The sequence below is a fragment of the Stegodyphus dumicola genome, chromosome 4 (assembly GCF_044657685.1).
Source record: "Stegodyphus dumicola isolate Sdum_Otavi_A_Nest chromosome 4, ASM4465768v1".
In the NCBI taxonomy this organism is placed as follows: domain Eukaryota; kingdom Metazoa; phylum Arthropoda; class Arachnida; order Araneae; family Eresidae; genus Stegodyphus; species Stegodyphus dumicola.
This window is the reverse complement of record NC_140771.1, coordinates 178,627,968-178,649,701: the sequence shown is the minus strand read 5'-3', so window position 1 is coordinate 178,649,701 and position 21,734 is coordinate 178,627,968. Positions and strand designations below refer to the sequence as shown.

The 21,734-nt window shown below is 32.0% G+C and overlaps 2 protein-coding genes across 4 annotated transcripts in view; one reads left to right on the top strand and one right to left on the bottom strand.

The window, feature by feature from the left end:
- The window catches only part of dUTPase (Deoxyuridine triphosphatase), a 29,567-nt gene extending 12,504 nt beyond the window's left edge, over positions 1-17,063 (bottom strand). The window contains exons 1-4 of the mRNA XM_085815844.1: positions 16,841-17,063; positions 16,653-16,744; positions 16,164-16,208; positions 4,507-4,581 (exon numbers count right to left, since the gene is read on the bottom strand). Of these exons, the coding sequence (XP_085671970.1) occupies positions 4,507-4,581; positions 16,164-16,208; positions 16,653-16,744; positions 16,841-16,932 (304 nt within the window). The 5' untranslated portion in view covers positions 16,933-17,063. The remainder of the gene's footprint in view (positions 1-4,506; positions 4,582-16,163; positions 16,209-16,652; positions 16,745-16,840) is intronic.
- Positions 1-21,734, top strand: part of LOC118194802 (sulfotransferase ssu-1-like) — a 90,363-nt gene that overhangs the window by 13,520 nt on the left and 55,109 nt on the right. For 2 of the 3 annotated variants that reach the window (XM_085815842.1, XM_085815841.1), the window contains one exon: positions 2,362-2,468. The exons of the other annotated variant lie outside the window; for it this stretch is intronic. The gene's annotated coding sequence lies outside the window, so the exon portion shown is untranslated. The remainder of the gene's footprint in view (positions 1-2,361; positions 2,469-21,734) is intronic. 3 annotated transcript variants of the gene reach the window in all.

Genomic DNA, 21,734 nt, shown 5'->3' with positions numbered 1-21,734 from the left:
AGAACTGGATACAGTTACATACATGGATCAATTAGTTATTCAATTACAGTTACGGAGGGACTGGACTGAAATGCCGCCAAGAATGACAATTTTTGATGCTTTCTTTGCAAATTAGGAGAAAAAATTAGTCGTCAAAACCATCACCAGCTTGGTGGTATCTCGCCAATTTAGCGAAATAGTTATTTACTGCAATGTAATCTTCTGCCAGCACAGCTTCACCTCTTCGGGTTTGGTTTGCTTTATTTAATTATGACAAAGCACACTAGGGCTATCTGCCTAAGGGAAGGGATGCCTTCGTGAAGGACTTTCTAAGGGGACTGGCTCGTATACACGTTACACATGGGGAAAACCACGAAAATGCCCATGCAGCCAGCCCGTTCGCGATATTCGAACCTCAGACCGAACTACCAGTGTTCAGCGACTTGACCGCTCGGCTGCTGGTGGGCCTCTTCATCTCTTCAGATTTTTTATGTTACATTATACAAAAGATACTACAATATCCTATATAATTTCACTAACATTACTTACATACAAAAAATGTGTAAAAATATGAAATAAATAATATGATGACCAAGTATTCTTATTGCATATGATGGGGAAAAATAATCAAAATTTATTGCTTTGAATGTAAAAACGTGAAAGCTGACACATTAAAACATATTTTACATCAAGTGTTATAAACTATTCAATGTGCTTATTAACTAATGTGCTTATTTAAACAATAAGCATTAATGCTAGATGTTAAAATGATATACAACGTTTCAATAATTCGAAACTGAGCAACTTCTTGAAAGCAGAAAATACTTTTTGTAATGGCAACTACCAGAAATAAAAGTATATAAAATATTTAATTAATTCAGAACACTTATTAAATTTTAATACATAAAAACAGTACATATATTAACTAATGTGCATTAGTAGCAAAAATAACTATTACTTTAAACAGCATATAATTCTAACAACACAGTAAATACAGTACTTCATGTATGTGTAATATAATATAGTATTCATGTAAATGTGTTTATAATAAACCTTTAACAAAATGAAAATAGATTACATCCTTCCCTTTATGTAGATAACCCTTATTATTAAAGCAATAATAAATAAATCTACAAAAAACAAAACTGAATTCTTATTAGTTCATCAGCATAGTAATTGGATAAGCTGTTACAGAAACCAGTGAAGGGCTGATTAATCAATCATGGCTTGTCTTGCATACTTTGGAATTAATTTCCTGTTTAATAACCAGTTGATTAAAAAAAGAAAGTTTGAATGTAATTTGCTGATATTTGCTAATTCTATAATGCCCATCTCTAGAAGTTAATACACTGAAATTGAGAATTTTATGTACAAAAAATGTTAATATGAATATTATAGTAGATATTCAGCAGCAAAAATGTTCTTGTTAAACCTATGGAGATGGTTTATTGCCATTAGACTCCATCAGAAGATCAGTAGAAAGGCACAAACTTCAGCTAGTAATTAAAACCAACTTTATTTAACATTTAAAACAGAGGTAAGCCCATCTTGCAGGATGTTAAACATTTAACATTAATACACACAATTTCACACCAGACATAGGCAACAAACAGGCAATAAAAGTGAGAGGTAAGTAATCAATAGTAAAGTCTTGACGAAAGTTCAAGTCCTTATACTCACATTATGGCGAGCACATTCGCATACTGCACAAGTTTGCAGAAGTTGGAAAGAAACAAGTAAAAGGTGAAAAACTCTTATAATATATAACAAGTAAAATTGAATAAATGAAAGAGTTCATGAAGAAAGTTGTATGTTTCAATATTCTGCTTAATTTATTATGAAGCTAATAGTATACATCAAATAATTATTACAGGTACTTAGAATACGACTCACACAATGTAAAGCAAACAAACTGAAGTACATGGTGAAATAATCTAACAGACTGCTAAGAACTATTCATTTATTAATATTTGAAAATAAATCAAAATGATAAATAAAATCATGATTATCAAAGAAATAAAACATTTCGGTTGATCTTTACAATACGGTAACTGGTAGTTTAGCGACATTTTGGAGGCGATAAAGGTTACTACCTGGGACTTTGGTAATAATGTGAGCAGTACTCAGTTCCGATTACGCATTATTTTGCGTGAGGGAAATGAGAGATCATGGGATATGTCATGTGATATTAATGGACGAATTACGGTTCTTTAATCGGAAAAGGGGGGAAATCGGGAAAAAATCTGGAAATTTTGTATTTAGCTTTATTCTGTGTTGTGTGAAACAGTGTTGTTTAATTTTTGGATCCCCTGGCTCTAACTAAAGTGAATTCGAAATGGGTATTTAGGCATTGTGATAAAGAGAAGTTTGCTTTTTATTTAGTGGAAGAAGTATGGAGGAAAAATTCGCAGAAAAAATCTTTCAATAATTTTATTGAATGAATTAGAAAAGTGTATCCGGCACGTAATCAAGATTCTGAAGAAGATTAGGTAAGTTAGTATTTTTAATTATTTGAGGATATTATTTTTATGCATTGTTCTAAATGTAAGGTGGAAAGGAATTTGGTATTATTGGGAAAATTGTTATTAGCAATGATTTAGTTTAAAAGTAATTAGGATTGTAAGGTAATTTTTATTAATTTAATGTATGTGCTCATTTATATTTTAAGTAGTGTTTTTGAATTTAATTATATTTTAATGAAATGATAGTTATTTTGTGAATTTTATGTTTGTAGGAATTTGGTATACGTTTTAGTTGAAGTAAATGTGCATGGAAATAATTTAAATATTTGACACTAAGTACTTGTAATGCTTGCGGTATGAATTCGTTGGTGACGTTTATAATATAATAGATAATTTAGAGGTAAAAGTTTTTGGATATTTTATTTATTTTATATGTGGAAATGTTCATATTTGGAAAGGGTATAAACTTTTTCGTGATCAGGTAATTTCATATATGTTCTTTTTACCGGGTTTAAAGATTGAGAAAATTGTCATGTATTTTCGTGAAATTCTTCTAATTTATGAGAAAAAAGCAGTGTACATGGATATAGTGAAGAGTGTGTGCAATGCCATTTTTGTGCAATTCTGGGATGTTTTTTTAAGTAAAAATAAGTCGACGTGTACATGGTTTAGTGATATTTTAATTAAATGATAGTTATTTTGTGAATTTTATGTTTGTAGGAATTTGGTATACGTTTTAGTTGAAGTAAATGTGCATGGAAATAATTTAAATATTTGACACTAAGTACTTGTAATGCTTGCGGTATGAATTCGTTGGTGACATATATAATGTAATAGATGATTTATAGGTAAATGTTTTTGGATATTTTATTTATTTTATATGTGGAAATGTTCATATTTGTAAAGTGTAAATACTTTTTCGCGATCAGGTAATTTCATATATGTTCTTTTTACCGGGTTTAAAGATTGAGAAAATTGTCATGTATTTTCGTGAAATTTTTCTAATTTATGAGAAAAAAGCAGTGTACGTGGATATAGTGAAGAGTGTGCGCAATGCCATTTTTGTGCAATTCTGGGATGTTTTTTTAAGTAAAAATAAGTCGGCGTGTACATGGTTTATGTGTATGTGTTATTTTGAAAAAGGCGTAAGGTGTATGGTATTGTGCACTTTTTCCCAATTTTGCAGTGAATATTTGTCATGATTAAGCAGTTTTGTTTGATAAAATTTCTAGCATAAGTGTAATTCGGCTACTAGATTGTTGGAAGAAGCGTTCAGTAGATAAAAAGAAAAGAAACATGTCTTTACTTCGTGAAGACAAAATGGCGGCGGGGGAAAAAAAATAGAGGGTTGCTGTAGGAGAGTTGGTTGCCAAATTTTCGCCAAAAAATTGCCAAGTTACCATAATGTAAAGATCAACCAACATTTCTTATTGTCAACACCTATTATTGTTACACTGAATCCATTCGATATTAAATAGATGTTGACACCTGTTACTGCTACATCGAATCCATTTGAAATCGAACTGTTCTATTACGTTACTACATTCTACTGCCGATTATTCTATTCTGTGATTACATTTACCAAAATTTGACCATTATTGTTAAATTAATATTAAATAATTATTTTAATATTATAAAAGACTATCTTGATAAAATATGCAGTTTTTCAAATGAAATATTTTTTATTAAATGTTTTCCATAAAATAAAATTTGACTGTCATTAATTTAAACAAATAATACAAGTAATTTTAAATTCATCTAAAGATTAATAAACATGGTAAATTGCTGGAAAAGGCAAAATGACAGGACATAAAACTGTACAATTATTCAGTTTTATTCAATAACCTTAAGTACATAATTATGCAGATACTCCATGCATTTGTTGCTGCTCTACAATTTTTAATATATACAAACATGTAATTTTTAATGTGCATAATTTAATAATTTAAATTTTATGCAAAACCTAAAGTGATAAATTTTCAGAATGTAACACATTACAATTCATAATATCAAATAATCTGCTTAGAAATAAAGTAATACAAAAATATACACAAAAATGTCTTACCTTCAAATACATCTGATCCAAAATTAAACAGAACAACACCAAGATTTCCACGATAGTCTTCATCAACAACACCAGCTTTAAAAATAAGAAATACATTAATTTAAAGATATATCAAATTCTTAAACCAAAATTTTATAAATAGAACCTACATAAATAAATCTAAATTGCACATTTCAAAGAAAGGCTTATAATTTATATGAATACACTACTTTTAACATAATAACATAACGAATAAGGTAACAGGTGATTTGGCAGTTTTGATGATGGTTTTTATAGCAATAAAATTTGCTAACTTGAAGTCTGAGGATTAGCAGTAACCTGAAAATTGTGGGGCGATGATTTATGTGGAAAAACTTACACTAAATAGGTTCCATGTTTTAAATAACTAAAGTATATATTTTCAACCACATTTTACAAATTTAATTATGTTCCCTAATTAAATTTTATTTATTTATACTGTAAATTTCATTTTCCTAATTTACAGAAATAGAATTTGTTAGTTTTTAATCCAATTTCTTTCTCAACTTAATTATATCTAGATGCATATTTCTTTCTTGAAAAGAGATCTATGCACAATAAATATATATATAGACAGATATAATTCATTTACTAATGGAGTATTGAGCATATCATCTCCTTTGAGAAAGGTAATAGAATTTTAGTTGAATGAAGTAACTTAAAAGAATTTAAAAATAAATCTTGAAAATTTAGAAAAAAAGTCCTTTTTTGAAAATGAAAAATCAAATATGAATCATGAAAAACAGAAAATGGAAACTTTTAAAAAACGAAGAATTAATCAACAAACCAAGTAATTATAGTCATTAATCGGAAATTGGTTGACTTTTCAAGGGGAACAATCCAAACCTCGATCAATTAACAATAATTAATAAATGCAAAGGTGTTTCGTCCTTTACTCAAGTAAGAATTACGATGTCAAACTGGTATTACGTGAGTTGAGTTAAGCCAAATAGGCAGGTTTTAAGTCAGATAAAAATGCACTATATAATTCATTATGAAAGTGGCAGTTCCATTAAGTTTAATTTTTTTTTAATATTGTAATATATTGTTAGAGTGAATAGTAGTAATATTTTCTTACTTACATCATGACACCCTCGCTTTTAATCATGTTAATTCAAAGTAATAAACAGAATGCAATTGTTGCAAAAAATTATTAAATATAAAAATTGAAAAAATATTTACAGAAGATAAGAAGGTACAGCCAAAAGTCATTAATTTAGACACCCATAATCCGGAATGATCTATAATTTGGACCTCAAAGCTAAAAACTTTCTGCGCATGCGTCACTTTGACGCATGCACACAAGACCTTTATGTTGGATAATATGACTTATTGTAACCCTTTTACTGCATCATCTCTCCTCCTTGAAATGTTTATTAGGTTTAGTTCTTATTTTAATGGGATATAGTAGTTACTTCTACTTCTTTTTTTTACTGCCACTGTATGTGTTGAGAACAGACTGTTTCAACCTAATTAAGATGCAAAAACGAAACGTGATGTTACGTCATCTGGAAAGCCAAATCGCGCCGATAGATCATTGGTTGCCGTGAGATGATGTCATGCCTATTTCTGGTATAAGTATCTCGTGTCGCTCTGGCTCAGCCCTTCTAGTTCCTGCTTTCCTGGCTCTTGGGTGTGCGGTTTCCAGCCCCTTTTGAAGGATGCGTGCAGTTCGGTGAATAAGCTCCTTGGTTCCTGTCCACAAGATGACTATTCCTGAATAAATTCCTTGGTTCCTGTCCACAAGATGACTATTCCTGAATAAGTTCCTTGGTTCCTGTCCACAAGATGACTATTCCTGAATAAGTTCCTTGGTTCCAGTATACAAGATGACCTTTCCAGAATAAGTTCCTTGGTTCCAGAGGTTACAATGTGAGTGACTGACGTGGGCGGCATCCATGTTCTTCGTGAAGGCGGCATTTAAATAAGTTAGCGGCGATTCCTCATATTCAACTACTGTAAGCACAGTTAGGCTGGATTTAAGTGCTTTCAAGGACTTAATTTAAATTTCAGGTGCTTTCTTGACCATTGATCATGGACTTATTGAATGTGTAGCCAATTTCATTTGAGACCGCATAATTTCTGTTTAGGACATTTTGTTTGTATTGAATGCCAGTATTTTTGGAGACCAGGTAAAATATTATTTGATGAATGAAAGCTTGAAAATGATGGTTATATTTCTTTTTTTTTTTTTTTTTTTTTTTTTTTTTCCCTAAGACTCTGATATTGTTTAAATTTATTCTTTGTGTTTTTATTTTTTTATATATTGTTAATAAATTGGTTAGGTTTGAAACCTCTTTATTGTCTTCAATGTCTGCACAACATATAATCTCAGGGAGCTTTTATTGCTACTATTGCTAAATGTTTAATTTTATAAACTTTAAACTTTGCTTTTTCATCATTTTGGTTATGGGCCACAGCCCCTGAGTTATTTTTAGTGCAGACTTTTGAAGTTTAAAGTTAATTTAGGACTTAAGAGATTGAGGGGTGGTTTTTGTTGAAATTCAAATATGGCTACTGTTAATGTTATGCATAATATTGCTAAACTTGAGGCATGTAGTCTAAAGATATGAAGTTTGTTTTAAATGAGAAAAATGCATGGTTTTTGGTCAAAGGTATTGAAAAATGTCCTGATATAAATGATGTTAAGGGTACTACAAAAGAAATTATTGCAGACTATCAAAATAGAAGTCGTTTGTCATTATCTTTAATTTATATGAATATAAGCCCTGAATATAGAAACTTGATAAGCGAAATTGATAACCCGGTAGTGGCATGGAATACACTTGCCAAATACTTCCAGCCAGATTATCGATCTAGACATATATCCTTGTTATCAGAGTTCTTAAATTGTAAAATTAAGCCAAATGAAAGTATTAGTTTCTTTTCTTCTAGATTAAAAAGCACAACTGAACAGTTAGCTGATATTAATCAGGCTGTAAGAGATATATACATATGTTTTCAGTTTCTTAGGTTCCTTCCAGATAAATATGATCAAGTAGTTCAGAATGTTTTGAGGTGGCCTGATGAAAAGTTCATATTTAAAAATATTGAACTTGAAATACTAGCAGAGGAAATGCGTCTTGGTTTAAGAGAGATAGATAGGGAAAATTCCAATAAGTCCAAAGTACTCACTGTAAACCCAAAGTTAAGCAGATTAAAGGGCTCAAGTGTTATAAATGTGGCCTTTCAGGTCATATTAAAAAATACTGTAGAATGAAAGGTAATTTTTCCAGATCACCCTCGCCTGCTTCTTCTGTTTCCTCAGCTGTATCTAGTAGTAATAAAACATCTCCTAAGTGCAAGAATAAACCCAATTTGAGTAAAGGTAAAAATAATTCCCCTGCTCAGTCCCATTTTGTAGCTCAAGCTAATGTTAACAACTTGGAGGAAAATGATGATAGTTGGATTTTTGATACTGCTGCATCTCATCATTTTTGTAAAAATCGTGAATTGTACGATACTTTTTCTCCTGTGAAAAATGAGAACATGCTAGTAGCTATTGATGGGGTAACTTTTCCAATTCATGGGAAGGGTACTGTTAAAATGAAATTTGGGGATACAGTTATTTTGCTTAAAGATGTTTTATACTCACCTGAACTGAGACGAAATTTAATATCTGGACCTAGGGTGGATATCAATGGAGCAAGATTTTATGGTAAAAATGGGCAAATTAAAGTTACTGATGATGAAAATGAAACCTTGTACAAAGCTAAGTTGATAGGAAGTAACTATCATGTATTCCCCAAAATAGTGAAAAAGGGAGGGGGGCAAATCTGTAAAATTTGAGGCATCCACAGTTCAGCATAACAATAGTGAATTATGGCATGGTCGGTTTGGTCATATAAATTATGGTGCTATTGTCAGGACTAGTAAGAGACATTCAGTTCAAGATCTTCCTGTGTTACAGCACTCACCTAATTTGTTTTGTGAACACTGCCAAATCAATAAGCAAAGACGAATCTCCTATAGACCCTTAGAAGGTATTCAAGTAAAGAGGCCACTTGAAAGGGGTTTTTTTTATGTATGGGGACCTATTAACATTCCAGGTAGGAATAGTGAACGTTATTTCGTTTCCTTTATTGACGAATATTCTCGTTATGTGGTAGTGTACACCACTGCAGAGAAAAGTCAGGTGTTTGAAGTATTTGAAAGGCATATAGCATGTGCGGAAAGATCTTTGAACCTTAAGTTGAAATACTTTAGGACTGATAATGGACGAGAATATGATAATGAACAATTCAGGTCATATAGTAATAAAAATGGTGTAAAGCACGAATTTACAGACGTATATACTCCAGAACAGAATGGAGTTTGTGAGAGATTCAATCAAACAGCTCTCAACAATGTACGTGCAATCTTACATGATAGTGGAATGAGTCCTGAATTTTGGTCAGATGCAGTAATGTATTTTGCATATTCATTTAATAGAATTTGTCATAAGGGCCAAGATAGAACCCCATTCGAATTATACACTAAGTGGAAACCATCAGTACGTCACCTTAAGGCATTTGGAACAATTGCCTATGTGGGAATTCCAAAGGCTAAAAGAAATTCTAAGCTTGATCCAAAGGCAACGAAGGGCCGATTGACTGGGTACAGTGTACGAACAAAAGGGTACAAGATTTGGTTGGAAAATGAGCAAAAGGTAGTAGAAACCTTAAATGCTACTTTTAAAGAGTCAACTGGAATGCAGAAAAGTGGCAGTGGAGCTGCACTGGGCACCCTTCCTGATTTGGAATCTGAAGAAAGGATCGAGTTCCAATCTACTGATACTCCAGTTGGCTATTTTCCTGAAATAGAGGAAAGAACCAATACCAATGTACCCTCTTCTATACCTAGCACTGACACTCAATCTACATTGAGACAAGTAACTTGGCTTCGTAAACCTGTTCCAAGAACAGACAGCACTCGTACGGATGTGTACTATTTTGAGACGGGGTCTAATCAAAGACTATGATCACCAAATGATGTAGAAAGGTATTGCACTGAGCATAATATTCAGTATGATCCTACCTTGTTTGATTTCAAGGGAAGCAATACTTATAGTGGTGAAATCTACCCAACTGGCACCCCTTCAACATCATATACCCAAGATAGCTGACTAGAGGTTTCAATTCCAAACACTTATAGCCAGGCAATGAAATCCACAGAAAAGCTTAAATGGATAGAGGCAATGGAAGAGGAAATGGCCAACATGCAAAAGCATAAGGTATGGCATCTTGTTCCACTTCCTAAAGACAAGACTCCACTAGGTTGAAGGTGGATTTTCAACATTAAACGTGACGAATTTGGAAACATTGTTCGTTTTAAAGCTTGGTTAGTGGCTCAGGGTTATCGGCAAATTAAATACGATACCTATGATGAAACCTACTCTTCTGTAGTTAACTTTTCAGTAATAAGGCTCTTTTTCTCTCTTTTAGTTGCACACCTTACATGGGCAAATATACAATGCGACGCAAAAAGTGCCTATCTCTACGCTCCTTTATCAGAGGAAATTTACATGTCCCAACCTCAGGGTTTTGTAGAGCGAGATAAAGAAACTTTTGTGTGTCGTTTAGATAGAGCCTTGTATGGTCTGCATCAGAGTGGGCGATTATGGTACTACGAGTTGGATAGAACACTATGTAACCTAGGATTTATCAAGTTTGAGTGGTGTAATTGTGTCTATCGTTTTAAAGATTTTGTCATTCTGTTGGTTTATGTTGATGATATTGTTGTGTTTGGAAAAAGTGAAGTTCAGGCTAAAAGGATATTAAAAGTCCTGAATTCACATTTTGATTTGAAAATTTTAGGTAAAACAAGAAAGCTTTTGGGTGTGGAATTTGAATATGAGAACAATAGTGTTTTGATTCATCAGCAATTATATATAAAAGACATAGTTGATCGTTTCAAGTCTTTTAAAATACAAATTACTTCCCTTCCAATAGTTAAAGGTGTAAAATACTCAGTCTCAAAGTCCCAGTACACAAGAAGAAACGACTGAAATCATGAACTATCCTTATAGAAATGTTTTGGGATGTCTCTCGTTTCTTTGCAATCGTACTCGTCCGGATATAGCTTATGCTGTTAATATATTTTCTCAGTTCCAAAGCAATCCTGGTAAGTTTCACTGGGAAGGACTACTTAAACTTTTAGGATACGTTTCCAATACCAGACAGCACAAACTTAAACTGGTATGCAAGGAACTGAAGCTCAATATATATTCAGATTCGGATTTTGCTTCAAGCAGAGATGATATGGTGTCTATTGGTGGACAAATAGCTTTGTTGGGAGAATCACTTGTATCTTGGCGTACATTTAAAGAAAGGGGGGTGAGTTTGTCTACTATGGAGGCTGAATTTATCTCCATGACTGAATCACCAAAAGAATTAGTTTGGTTTAAAAACATTTTGGATGAATGCATTCAGTTTAAAATTGCAAGTAACTATGTTTCAAGAACAATATTGTTTGCAGATAACATGGCTGCTATATGTTTTACGAAATCACCCATTGAAAACTCAAGGACAAAACATATAGATGTAAAACTATTTTTCATTCGTGATCTATTGAACACGGAAATTTTTTATTTAAAATATGTTCCAAATAAAGATAATCTGGCTGATCCCATGATAAAACCACTGACTAAGCATAACCTGATAAGATTTTGTGGAACAATTTTCTTATGAAACTTGTTTTTGTGTGTATTTAAATTAAGAGTTTTGTTTATTTGAAAATGATATGTTATAAGTCATATTATGATGAATATTAAGTAAATGTAAAACAGTATAGTGTAGAATGTTGTATAATTGACCAGGGCCCTGGGTAAAAGTATTGAATGTATGATCATACATATGTCTTTGTATTGTTTTGTAACATGTTGGACTTTCTTGTTATGGTAAAATTTTGAATGAATAAGATGTTCCCAAAGGAAAATTTTTCTTAAAAATTTTTTAATTGAATGAAATTGTGATATATATTTATTCTTGTTTTGAATTTTGTAAAGATACTGGCGTTCAGTTTTATTTCAGGTCGGAGATGATGATGTGGGGGGCATTTGTTGAAAAATATGACTTATTGTAACCCTTTTACTGCATCATCTCTCCTCCTTGAAATGTTTATTAGGCTTAGTTCTTATTTTAATGGAATATAATAGTTACTTCTACTTCTGTTTTTTTACTGCCACTATTTGTGTTGAGAACGGACTGTTTCAACCTAATTAAGATGCAAAAACGAAACGTGATGTTACATCATCTGGAAAGCCGAATCATGCCAATAGCTCATTGGTTGCCGTGAGATGAAGTCATGCCTACTTCTGGTATAAGTATCTCGTGTCACTCTGGCTCAGCCCTTCTAGTTCCTGCTTTCCTGGCTCTTGGGTGTGCGGTTTCCAGCCCCTTTTGAAGGATGTGTGCAGTTCGGTGAATAAGTTCCTTGGTTCCTGTCCACAAGATGACTATTCCTGAATAAATTCCTTGGTTCCTGTCCACAAGATGACTATTCCTGAATAAGTTCCTTGGTTCCTGTCCACAAGAGGACTATTCCTGAATAAGTTCCTTGGTTCCTGTCCACAAGATGACTATTCCTGAATAAGTTCCTTGGTTCCTGTATACAAGATGATCTTTCCAGAATATGTTCCTTGGTTCCAGAGGTTACAATGTGAGTGACTGACGTGGGCGGCATCCATGTTCTTCGTGAAGGCAGCATTTAAATAAGTTAGCGGCGATTCCTCGTATTCAACTACTGTAAGCACAGTTAGGCTGGATTTAAGTGCTTTCAAGGACTTAATTTAAATTTCAGGTGCTTTCTTGACCATTGATCATGGACTTATTGAATGTGTAGCCAATTTCATTTGAGACCGCATAATTTCTGTTTAGGACATTTTGTTTGTATTGAATGCCAGTATTTTTGAAGACCAGGTAAAATATTATTTGATGAATGAAAGTTTGAAAATGATGTTATATTATATTTTTTTTCCTCTGATATCGTTTAAAGACTCTGATATTGTTTAAATTTATTCTTTGTGTTTTTATTTTTTTATATATTGTTAATAAATTGGTCAAGTTTGAAACCTCTTTATTATCTTCAATGTCTGCACAACATATAATCTCAGGGAGCTTTTATTGCTACTACTGCTAAATGTTTAATATTATAAACTTTAAACGTTGCTTTAGCATCATTTTACAGCTGCGAATATGCGTGTGCACATGCGCAAAATACGTTTACGAATACACGTTTAATGTATAACGGATGGTATAAGCTAAGCTAAAATTATCTAATTCAGTTAATGTTGATGATTGCGTTGTTCCTTAATCTTCGAATTGGATCCGGCTTATTATTTTTTGCAGACTGTAAGAGCAATTTTATAAAAGTAAGCTTGAACTTTCGATTATGTCAAATAGAATTTCCGATGCTGGAGCTCCCAAAGGATCTAGAAAACGAAAGTATGTTTCGATGTCCATCAAACAAAAAACGAATTGCTACAAAAAATGGATAAAGGCATATCCTTTGTTTATCTAACCCTTCCGAAATCTGTTTATCAATTTCACGCTGCTCTGCGCGGGAGGGGGGACGTCGCGGCACGCAATGAACTGGAAGTTGATCTGTCAGCACTATCGTTATCTTCAGGGCAGATGTTTTTATTTTATTCGGCTTATAATTCCTTACTAAATGTAGTATTTAATCTAGATGTACTCCGTCTTTGATATGATTTAAATCAAATTCCTCGTCATTATAAATATCACGAATACAAATCAAATAGTTTTCTGGTTGCAATTTTCTAATTTCGGCTATGCGTAAGGTATGCTTTACGCATGCGCTCGTTGAAAGAAATGTTTAATAAAGTAAACAAATAAATATTAAGCTTCTTTTTTTGTAAATTTTGATAACGTTTAGATCATAATTGCTCTTTATTTTATAAATTACGGTTTCATATTTTTAATTTTATAATTTCTGCATGCCATCTTACCAGATTTAAACTGATGATCTATAATCCGAAAAATCGATAATCCGGAATAATATTTTGGAGACCTGGTACTTTGGTAATAATGTGAGCAGTACTCAGTTCCGATTACGCATTATTTTGTGTGAGGGAAATGAGAGATCATGGTATATGTCATGTGATATTAATGGACGAATTACGGTTCTTTAATCGGAAAAGGGGGGAAATCGGGAAAAAATCTGGAAATTTTGTATTTGGCTTTATTCTGTGTTGTGTGAAACAGTGTTGGTTAATTTTTGGATCCCATGGCCGTAACTAAAGTGAATTCGAAATGGGTATTTAGTGGTATTGAAAAGGGTAGTAATAAATGTTTGTTTAAGGTTGTGCGAGATAGAAATAAAGATGTTTTGTGCGAGATAGAAATAAGTATGATTTTAAAGATCCTGAAACAGAAAGAAGAAAAGTTTATCGGACACGTAATCAAGATTTTGAAGATTAGGTAAGTTAGTATTTTTAATTATTTGAGGATATTATTTTTATGCATTGTTCTAAATGTAAGGTGGAAAGGAATTTGGTATTATTGGGAAAATTGTTATTAGCAATGATTTAGTTTAAAGTAATTAGGATTGTAAGGTAATTTTTATTAATTTAATGTATGTGCTCATTTATATTTTAAGTAGCGTTTTTGAATTTAATTATATTTTAATGAAATGATAGTTATTGTGTGAATTTTATGTTTGTAGGAATTGGGTATACGTTTTAGTTGAAGTAAACGTGCATGGAAATAATTTAAATATCTGACACTAAGTATTTGTAATGGTTGCGGTATGAATTCGTTGGTGACGTTTATAATGTAATAGATGATTTGGAGGTAAAAGTTTTTGGATATTTTATTTATTTTATATGTGGAAATGTTCATATTTGGAAAGGGTAAATACTTTTTCGCGATCAGGTAATTTCATATATGTTCTTTTTACCGGGTTTAAAGATTGAGAAAATTGTCATGCATTTTCGTGAAATTTTTCTAATTTATGAGAAAAAAGCAGTGTACGTGGATATAGTGAAGAGTGTGCGCAATGCCATTTTTGTGCAATTCTGGGATTTTTTTTAAGTAAAAATAAGTCGGCGTGTACATGGTTTATGTGTATGTGTTATTTTGAAAAACGCATAAGGAGTATGGTATTGTGCACTTTTTCCCAATTTTGCAGTGAATATTTGTCATGATTAAGCAGTTTTGTTTGATAAAATTTCTAGCATTACGCATTATTTTGTGTAATGTACATAAGTGTAATTCGGCTAGTAGATTGTTGGAAGAAGTGTTCAGTAGATTAAAAGAAAAGAAACATGTCTTTACTTCGTGAAGACAAAATGGCGGCGGGGAAAAAAAAATAGAGGGTTGCTGTAGGAGAGTTGGTTGCCAAATTTTCGCCAAAAAATCGCCAAGTTACCATAATGTAAAGATCAACAAATTTTCCTTTAATGGAAAACCGCAGTAAAATTTCTACAGGAATACAGCGCTTTGTCAAATAATCACAAAAAGATACGATTACTTTGAATCGATTCAGAAAGTGATCGCCACAAAATTTCAAACAAGGCAAAAAGGAAAAATACCCACTTGTAAATAGATTTATTGATTTATTTTTTTAAGATCAATACTTTTTATTAAAACTTGAAATACATATGCATATAATAAATAATTTTTTGCAATATTGTCAATATTCTTTTTCTGTACAAAACCAGATTGTACCAAACTGGTTGCATTAATATGCAAATACCAAAATGTTAAAATATGTTAGCCATTGGGGAGATTCTGAATTTGTGGTCTCTGTATTACAATTATTACATATCTGCATCGTCATACTCCTTATATTTTTAAAGACTGTATATTTAATCAAATATTTCATTAAATCATTAAGAAATTACAAGCAAAAGAAAAACTTTTAATTCTGGTTCCTAGCTTAGCAGATGTTTGAGACTAAGTTGAACATTCATAGACTCGCAAAGCATGCTGCTACAGCTATAGTCTATTACAGGCAGCTCAAGGTTGTAGGGAAATTTCCTACTGCATAGAAGAAAATAGACTTTACCAAATCAGGATCTGAATTTTTATCTGCAGCAGTCATTACCACACTAATGTGTAGGCTGTAATGTATCACATCAAATCTAAAAATCTAACTTAGGATATCAAATCTAACTTAAAAATATAACTTAGGATAAATAAGTCATTTTAAATTAGAAACCAAAATCTGAACAACTGAGTTATTTCCGACTACCATCTAAAACAATTCAGAATTTACTTACTTTAAATCTTAAATTATTTAATATGCACATAAATATAACTTAATATACTCTTCACACAAATAAAACCCAAATAAATTCAATCAAATTTTATGCTGAAGGCATACTTTTTTTTGAATGATATAAGCAAGAAAACAAATACCTTAAAAATATGGCTGATCAATACTTCAAATAAATAGCAGAACAGACTATATTTTGCAGAACCGGAAAATTATGCATACATAATTTATTAATTTATCACTAATGATACAAACATTATACATTTCTGGTCAAAAATGAATTTCCGATATTACTTTAAAAGATAAAACAAAATTAAGAAAAAAAAAAAAAAAGAATTCACATAAAATAAACCACGAATTTTTCTGATTGCACCATTCATCAAAATGAAATTTTAAATAAATAAAAAAATTCAAAATCTTACCTCCAACATCAATAAAATGCTTCACAGCTAATCCAGATCTTGGGGCTATGAGAGGAAAAACTCCATTTTAATTAAACGCATTTCATGAAATATATTTTAGGGGATAAAAATCATTTTAGGTCTAAATTTCATAAAGTTATTTTACCTTCATTAATCTTTTCATAAAAAGATTATGAAAAAAATCTGAAGCTACTCTTAAAACATACAGCGGAATACCAAATTTCCGTTTTAAATCTGACAACATTCAACATATGCTATTATAAATTTTTACAAACAAATACATGTTATTAAAAGTACATAATTATTAACACTATGAAGTATGAAAAGTATAAGTTTCATTACGGGCAAGAATAAAAATACAACAATAAATTTATTTTTAATGAAAACTACCACTCATAAAATAGAACACAACAATTAATGTTAGGAATGAACACTGTCTGATGAAAAGAATCACGTTTCGATAAATTTCTTGAAATATGAAAAACTCACCAACTCTTCCATAATGGCCTTCAGGTATCTGTACTTGAAGATCCGTAAGCACTATTACTTTGCCACTGGGAGGCACTGAATAATCATACGCACTAAAAAAAAATTAATTAATAGTTTTTTTCAATCACAGTATAAAGCAAAATCTTAATATTATGTTCATATGTATGTATTCATTTACACTGAATTACCTATATAAATCAAAACCAGCAGCCAACTTGGAACCTTTTGTAGGAGCTTTGGCATTATTAGAAAGCCTAGCAAATTTTAATATATTTTTCATCTTTACTTACAAGTTACAATGAGAAACCTATAATTAAAATATGTAAGACGTTCAGGTACCGGAGCCGTAAGCAGAATAAAGACTCAACACTCTCTTTTGCTTTCGCGCCAAATGCGTCACAGCTGAAATTATATGTTGCCATACTCTCCTTCGACAATTCTTTGGTGGAATGGCTCATCTTTGCAATCGTTACTGAATCGTTTTATTTGTTTTTTGTTGTTTTCAGAATGGCAACAAAAAGATTATTCAATTGTTGTTGTTCTTATAATGTCAACAAAATATTATTGATGATATTCTTCTAAAGAGTTGCTTACATTTGCTAACAACTAAATAAAGATTATTTTTACGATAATAACAATTTTTAATAAAGATTTTAATAAAGATTATTGGTAAAAGTTTACAACTGTGTGCCCCTTGTTTCTTGGCGATTCCTTTTTGACGCCAAGATCGGCGCCAGGAAGGCACAATTTCAAGATGCCGCTAAACAAAACCAAAATAAGAAGTCAAAGAATTGCACAAACTCTGTGTCCATATACACATCGATCTGTTTTCGCAACATCCTAGAATTGCACAAACTAGGCATTGCGCCCTGCCTTAAATTTTTCCATTTACACATCAATCTATTTCATTTAAATAAAATCAGGAAGCTAAAACAAAGTTAAAACTATCATGGTAACCAGAAGTGAGATTTCATCGCCAAGAATTTAAAAAAAAAATTGTCGCTAATCGAAGGGGCACCCAATTCTACACTAGAGCCAGATTATTTTATTATATTTGTTAGATTACGGAGATTATCGGTTAATACAGTCAAAAGTCAGTAATTTGGACACCCATAATCCGGAATGATCTATAATCCGGACCTCAAAGCTAAAATCTATCTGCGCCAGCGCGGCGATGACGCATGCGCATAGGCGTTTTACGCGTACGCGCAAGACATTTAAGACTTCGCATATGCGTCTGCGCAAGCGCAGAATACGTTTTTGCGTGCGCGTTTAATGTATAACGGACGGTATAAGCTAAAATTATCTAATTACCTATTTCAGTTAATGTTGATGATTGCGTTGTTTCTTAATCTTCGAATTGGATCCGGCTTATTATTTTTTGCAGACTGTTAGAGCAATTTTATAAAAGTAAGCTTGAACTTTCGATTATGTCAAATAGAATTTCCGATGCTGGAGCTCCCAAAGGATCTAGAAAACGAAAGTATGTTTCGATGTCCATCAAACAAAAAACGAATTGCTACAAAAAATGGATAAAGGCATATCCTTTGTTTATCTAACCCTTCCGAAATCTGTTTATCAATTTCACGCTGCTCTGCGCGGGAGGGGGGACGTCGCGGCGCGCAATGAACTGGAAGTTGATCTGTCAGCACTATCGTTATCTTCAGGGCAGATGTTTTTATTTTATTCGGCTTATAATTCCTTACTAAATGTAGTATTTAATCTTGATGTACTCCGTCTTTGATATGATTTAAATCAAATTCCTCGTCATTATAAATATCGCGAATACAAATCAAATAGTTTTCTGGTTGCAATTTTCTAATTTCGGCTATGCGTAAGGTATGCTTTACGCATGCGCTCGTTGAAAGAAATGTTTAATAAAGTAAACAAATAAATATTAAGCTTCTTTTTTTGTAAATTTTGATACCCTTTAGATCATAATTGCTCTTTATTTTATAAATTACGGTTTCATATTTTTAATTTTATAATTTCTGCATGCCATCTTACCAGATTTAAACTGATGATCTATAATCCGAAAAATCGATAATCCGGAATCGCCGAAGTCCCGACGAGTCTGGATTAAAGACTTTTGACTGTATTCCAAAATCGGGGTGAGCGCCAAACTTGGTGAGAGTTTTTTTATTTGGCGCGATGTTGATTTGGTTGTGGTTTCCGGCTGTATTTTTCTTGTGACAAACCTAGAGCTTTATTTCAGCGAGAAACCTAGAGCTTAAGGGAACGGTGGACTTTAAAATAGCTAAAAATCAACCAAAATATTGAATTTGTTTTTTTTTTCTCTCATAATATTCCATATATAAAACTACATTGTATGCAAAAAACCGAGTTGAAATATTCTAATTTTTAAAGAAGTTACAAGCATTTCAAATGTGTAAACAACGTAAACTTTGCCCTTTAAATTTTGAAGAAAATGTAAAAACTGTATTTCAACAGTTATTTATTGATGTAATAATTTACATATTTGCACAAAAGGAGTTTTTATTTCTAAAAAAAAAAGGCTATAAATGTAAGTATTGACAACTATTAATGAATTTAACTTTGGTTATGTGAATGCTACACGCGTACAACTCGTTTTCCCTACTCGCTGCAAAAAAACGTAATCAACGTCGCTTGAAGCAAAGCAAAAAGAGGAGTTTACCTGCTTGGAAAAAAAAACAGATATAGTAAAAATATTGTGAAGCATTAAAAGATAATGTAAATGTAACAAATGAAGGTAAAACATATGATGCGAAGGAATTTCAAAAGAATCATTGGATACAATGCGTAAATTATATCCAATGAAACTTTTAAAATTCACTCGCACTTCTAACTTCGAATCACATACCAATTTGCGATATGTTTATTTTTCTCATAATTAAAATTATGAGATACGAAAATGTTATCTAGTGTGTACATATTCATATTTAATGTTAATTTGCTATTTCTCATGACCATGTATTAAAGGTAAGTTTAAAGTAAAACTTTAAATTCAGTTTTCTCAAAACAAAATTTTTCGCAGTTCGTATGTCTTGAAAATGCTCCATGCGTCTTATTTTTAGTTAAAAATGAATGATATTTGGAAGAATCTATCCTGTTATATGTTACAGTAGATCTGTGTATGCATTTTTGGATATGAGGTTATTAAAAGGTTTAAACTTGTGATAATGTTTAACAAAAGGTGACATTTTTCCGAAAACTGGGTTTAAGTTCACAAAAATCCTTTTTAAAAATTTCTGATCCTTCATATTCAATAACGGATACACAAAAACTTTTGTCAAGTCTTTATAACTAATTTAAAGGGAAAATTACGAAAAAATATTGAAATTAGCGCTCAAGGAGCACTTTAAATCTTTACTTAAAATAATTAATTATTTGTTTAAAAAAATTTTTAATTTAAAGTAAATTGAAATTTTGATCATATATTTTATAAACTGATATTATAATACGTATATGTGTAAAATTTCTTGTTGAAAACACAAAAACTGATTTTTAAAGTCCACCCTCATTCTGAGTTATAACATGGATATAAATTTTGTCCATTCTGACTTAATGAATCACATCATTCTGAGTTAAAAAAATGAGATATAATACAGTCAAAAGTCTTTAATCCGGACTCGTCGGGACTTCGGCGATTCCGGATTATCGATTTTTCCGGATTATAGATCATCAGTTTAAATCTGGTAAGATGGCATGCAGAAATTATAAAATTAAAAATATGAAACCGTAATTTATAAAATAATGAGCAATTATGATCTAAAGGGTATCAAAATTTACAAAAAAAGAAGCTTAATATTTATTTGTTTACTTTATTAAACATTTCTTTCAACGCGCGCATGCGTGAAGCATACCTTACGCATAGCCGAAATTAGAAAATTGCAACCAGAAAACTATTTGATTTGTATTCGTGATATTTATAATGACGAGGAATTTGATTTAAATCATATCAAAGACGGAGTACATCGAGATTAAATACTACATTTAGTAAGGAATTATAAGCCGAATAAAATAAAAACATCTGCGTTGAAGATAACGATAGTGGTGACAAATCAACTTCCAATTCATTGCGCTCCGCGACGTCCCCCCCCCCCGCGCAGAGCAGCGTGAAATTGATAAGCAGATTTCGGAACGGTTAGATAAACAAAGGATATGCCTTTATCCATTTTTTGTAGCAATTCGTTTTTTGTTTGATGGACATCGAAACATACTTTCGTTTTCTAGATCCTTTGGGAGCTCCAGAATCGGAAACTCTATTTCACATAATGAAAAAGTTCAAGCTTACTTTTATAAAATTGCTCTTACAGTCTGCAAAAAATAATAAGCCGGATCCATTTCGAAGATTAAAGAACAACGTAATCATCAACAGTAACTGAAATAGATAATTAGAGCTTATACCGTTCGTTATACATTAAACGCGCACGCGAAAACGTATTCTGCGCTTGCGCAAACGCATATGCGCAGTCGTAAATGTCTTGCGCGCAAGCATTAAAACGCCTATGCGCTTTCGTCAACGCGGCGCATGCGCAGAAAGATTTTAGCTTTGAGGTCCGGATTATAGATCATTCCGGATTATGGGTGTCCGAATTAACGACTTTTGACTGTATCATATTCTCAGTTGGAATTTGCTTTGAGCTGGTTGCCTTTTTAATCGCGTCCAGATCGGGTTTTTCAACGCATCGGTTGCGCATCCATTTGGATATTATTGCTTTTCTTTGGAATACCCCTTCCGGTATTTCGCCGAAGCTGCTGCTCTGGATTTTGGTAAGCTATTTTTGCTTTTTGATTTCCTCGCTATGCTTTACCTCGGTGAAATATGAGTGAGTGTCAGCCATCAGCAAACTTAGATAATGAAATCTCAGCCGCCGAACAAGCCTTCGGTAGGATTAAAATACACTTAGAGAGAGCTAATCTCCCACCCAATGTTAATTCTTACAAAACCCTAAGAAAGCAAGCTATTGCTGATCTCCTTAAATTAAATTCAGTTGAAAACAAAACTAGCGATGATCTCAAACGTATAGCGGAACTTGAAAGCATCATTCAGGATTACGACGCACTCTTAAATCTAGTCGTCATGCATAAAAATAAAAC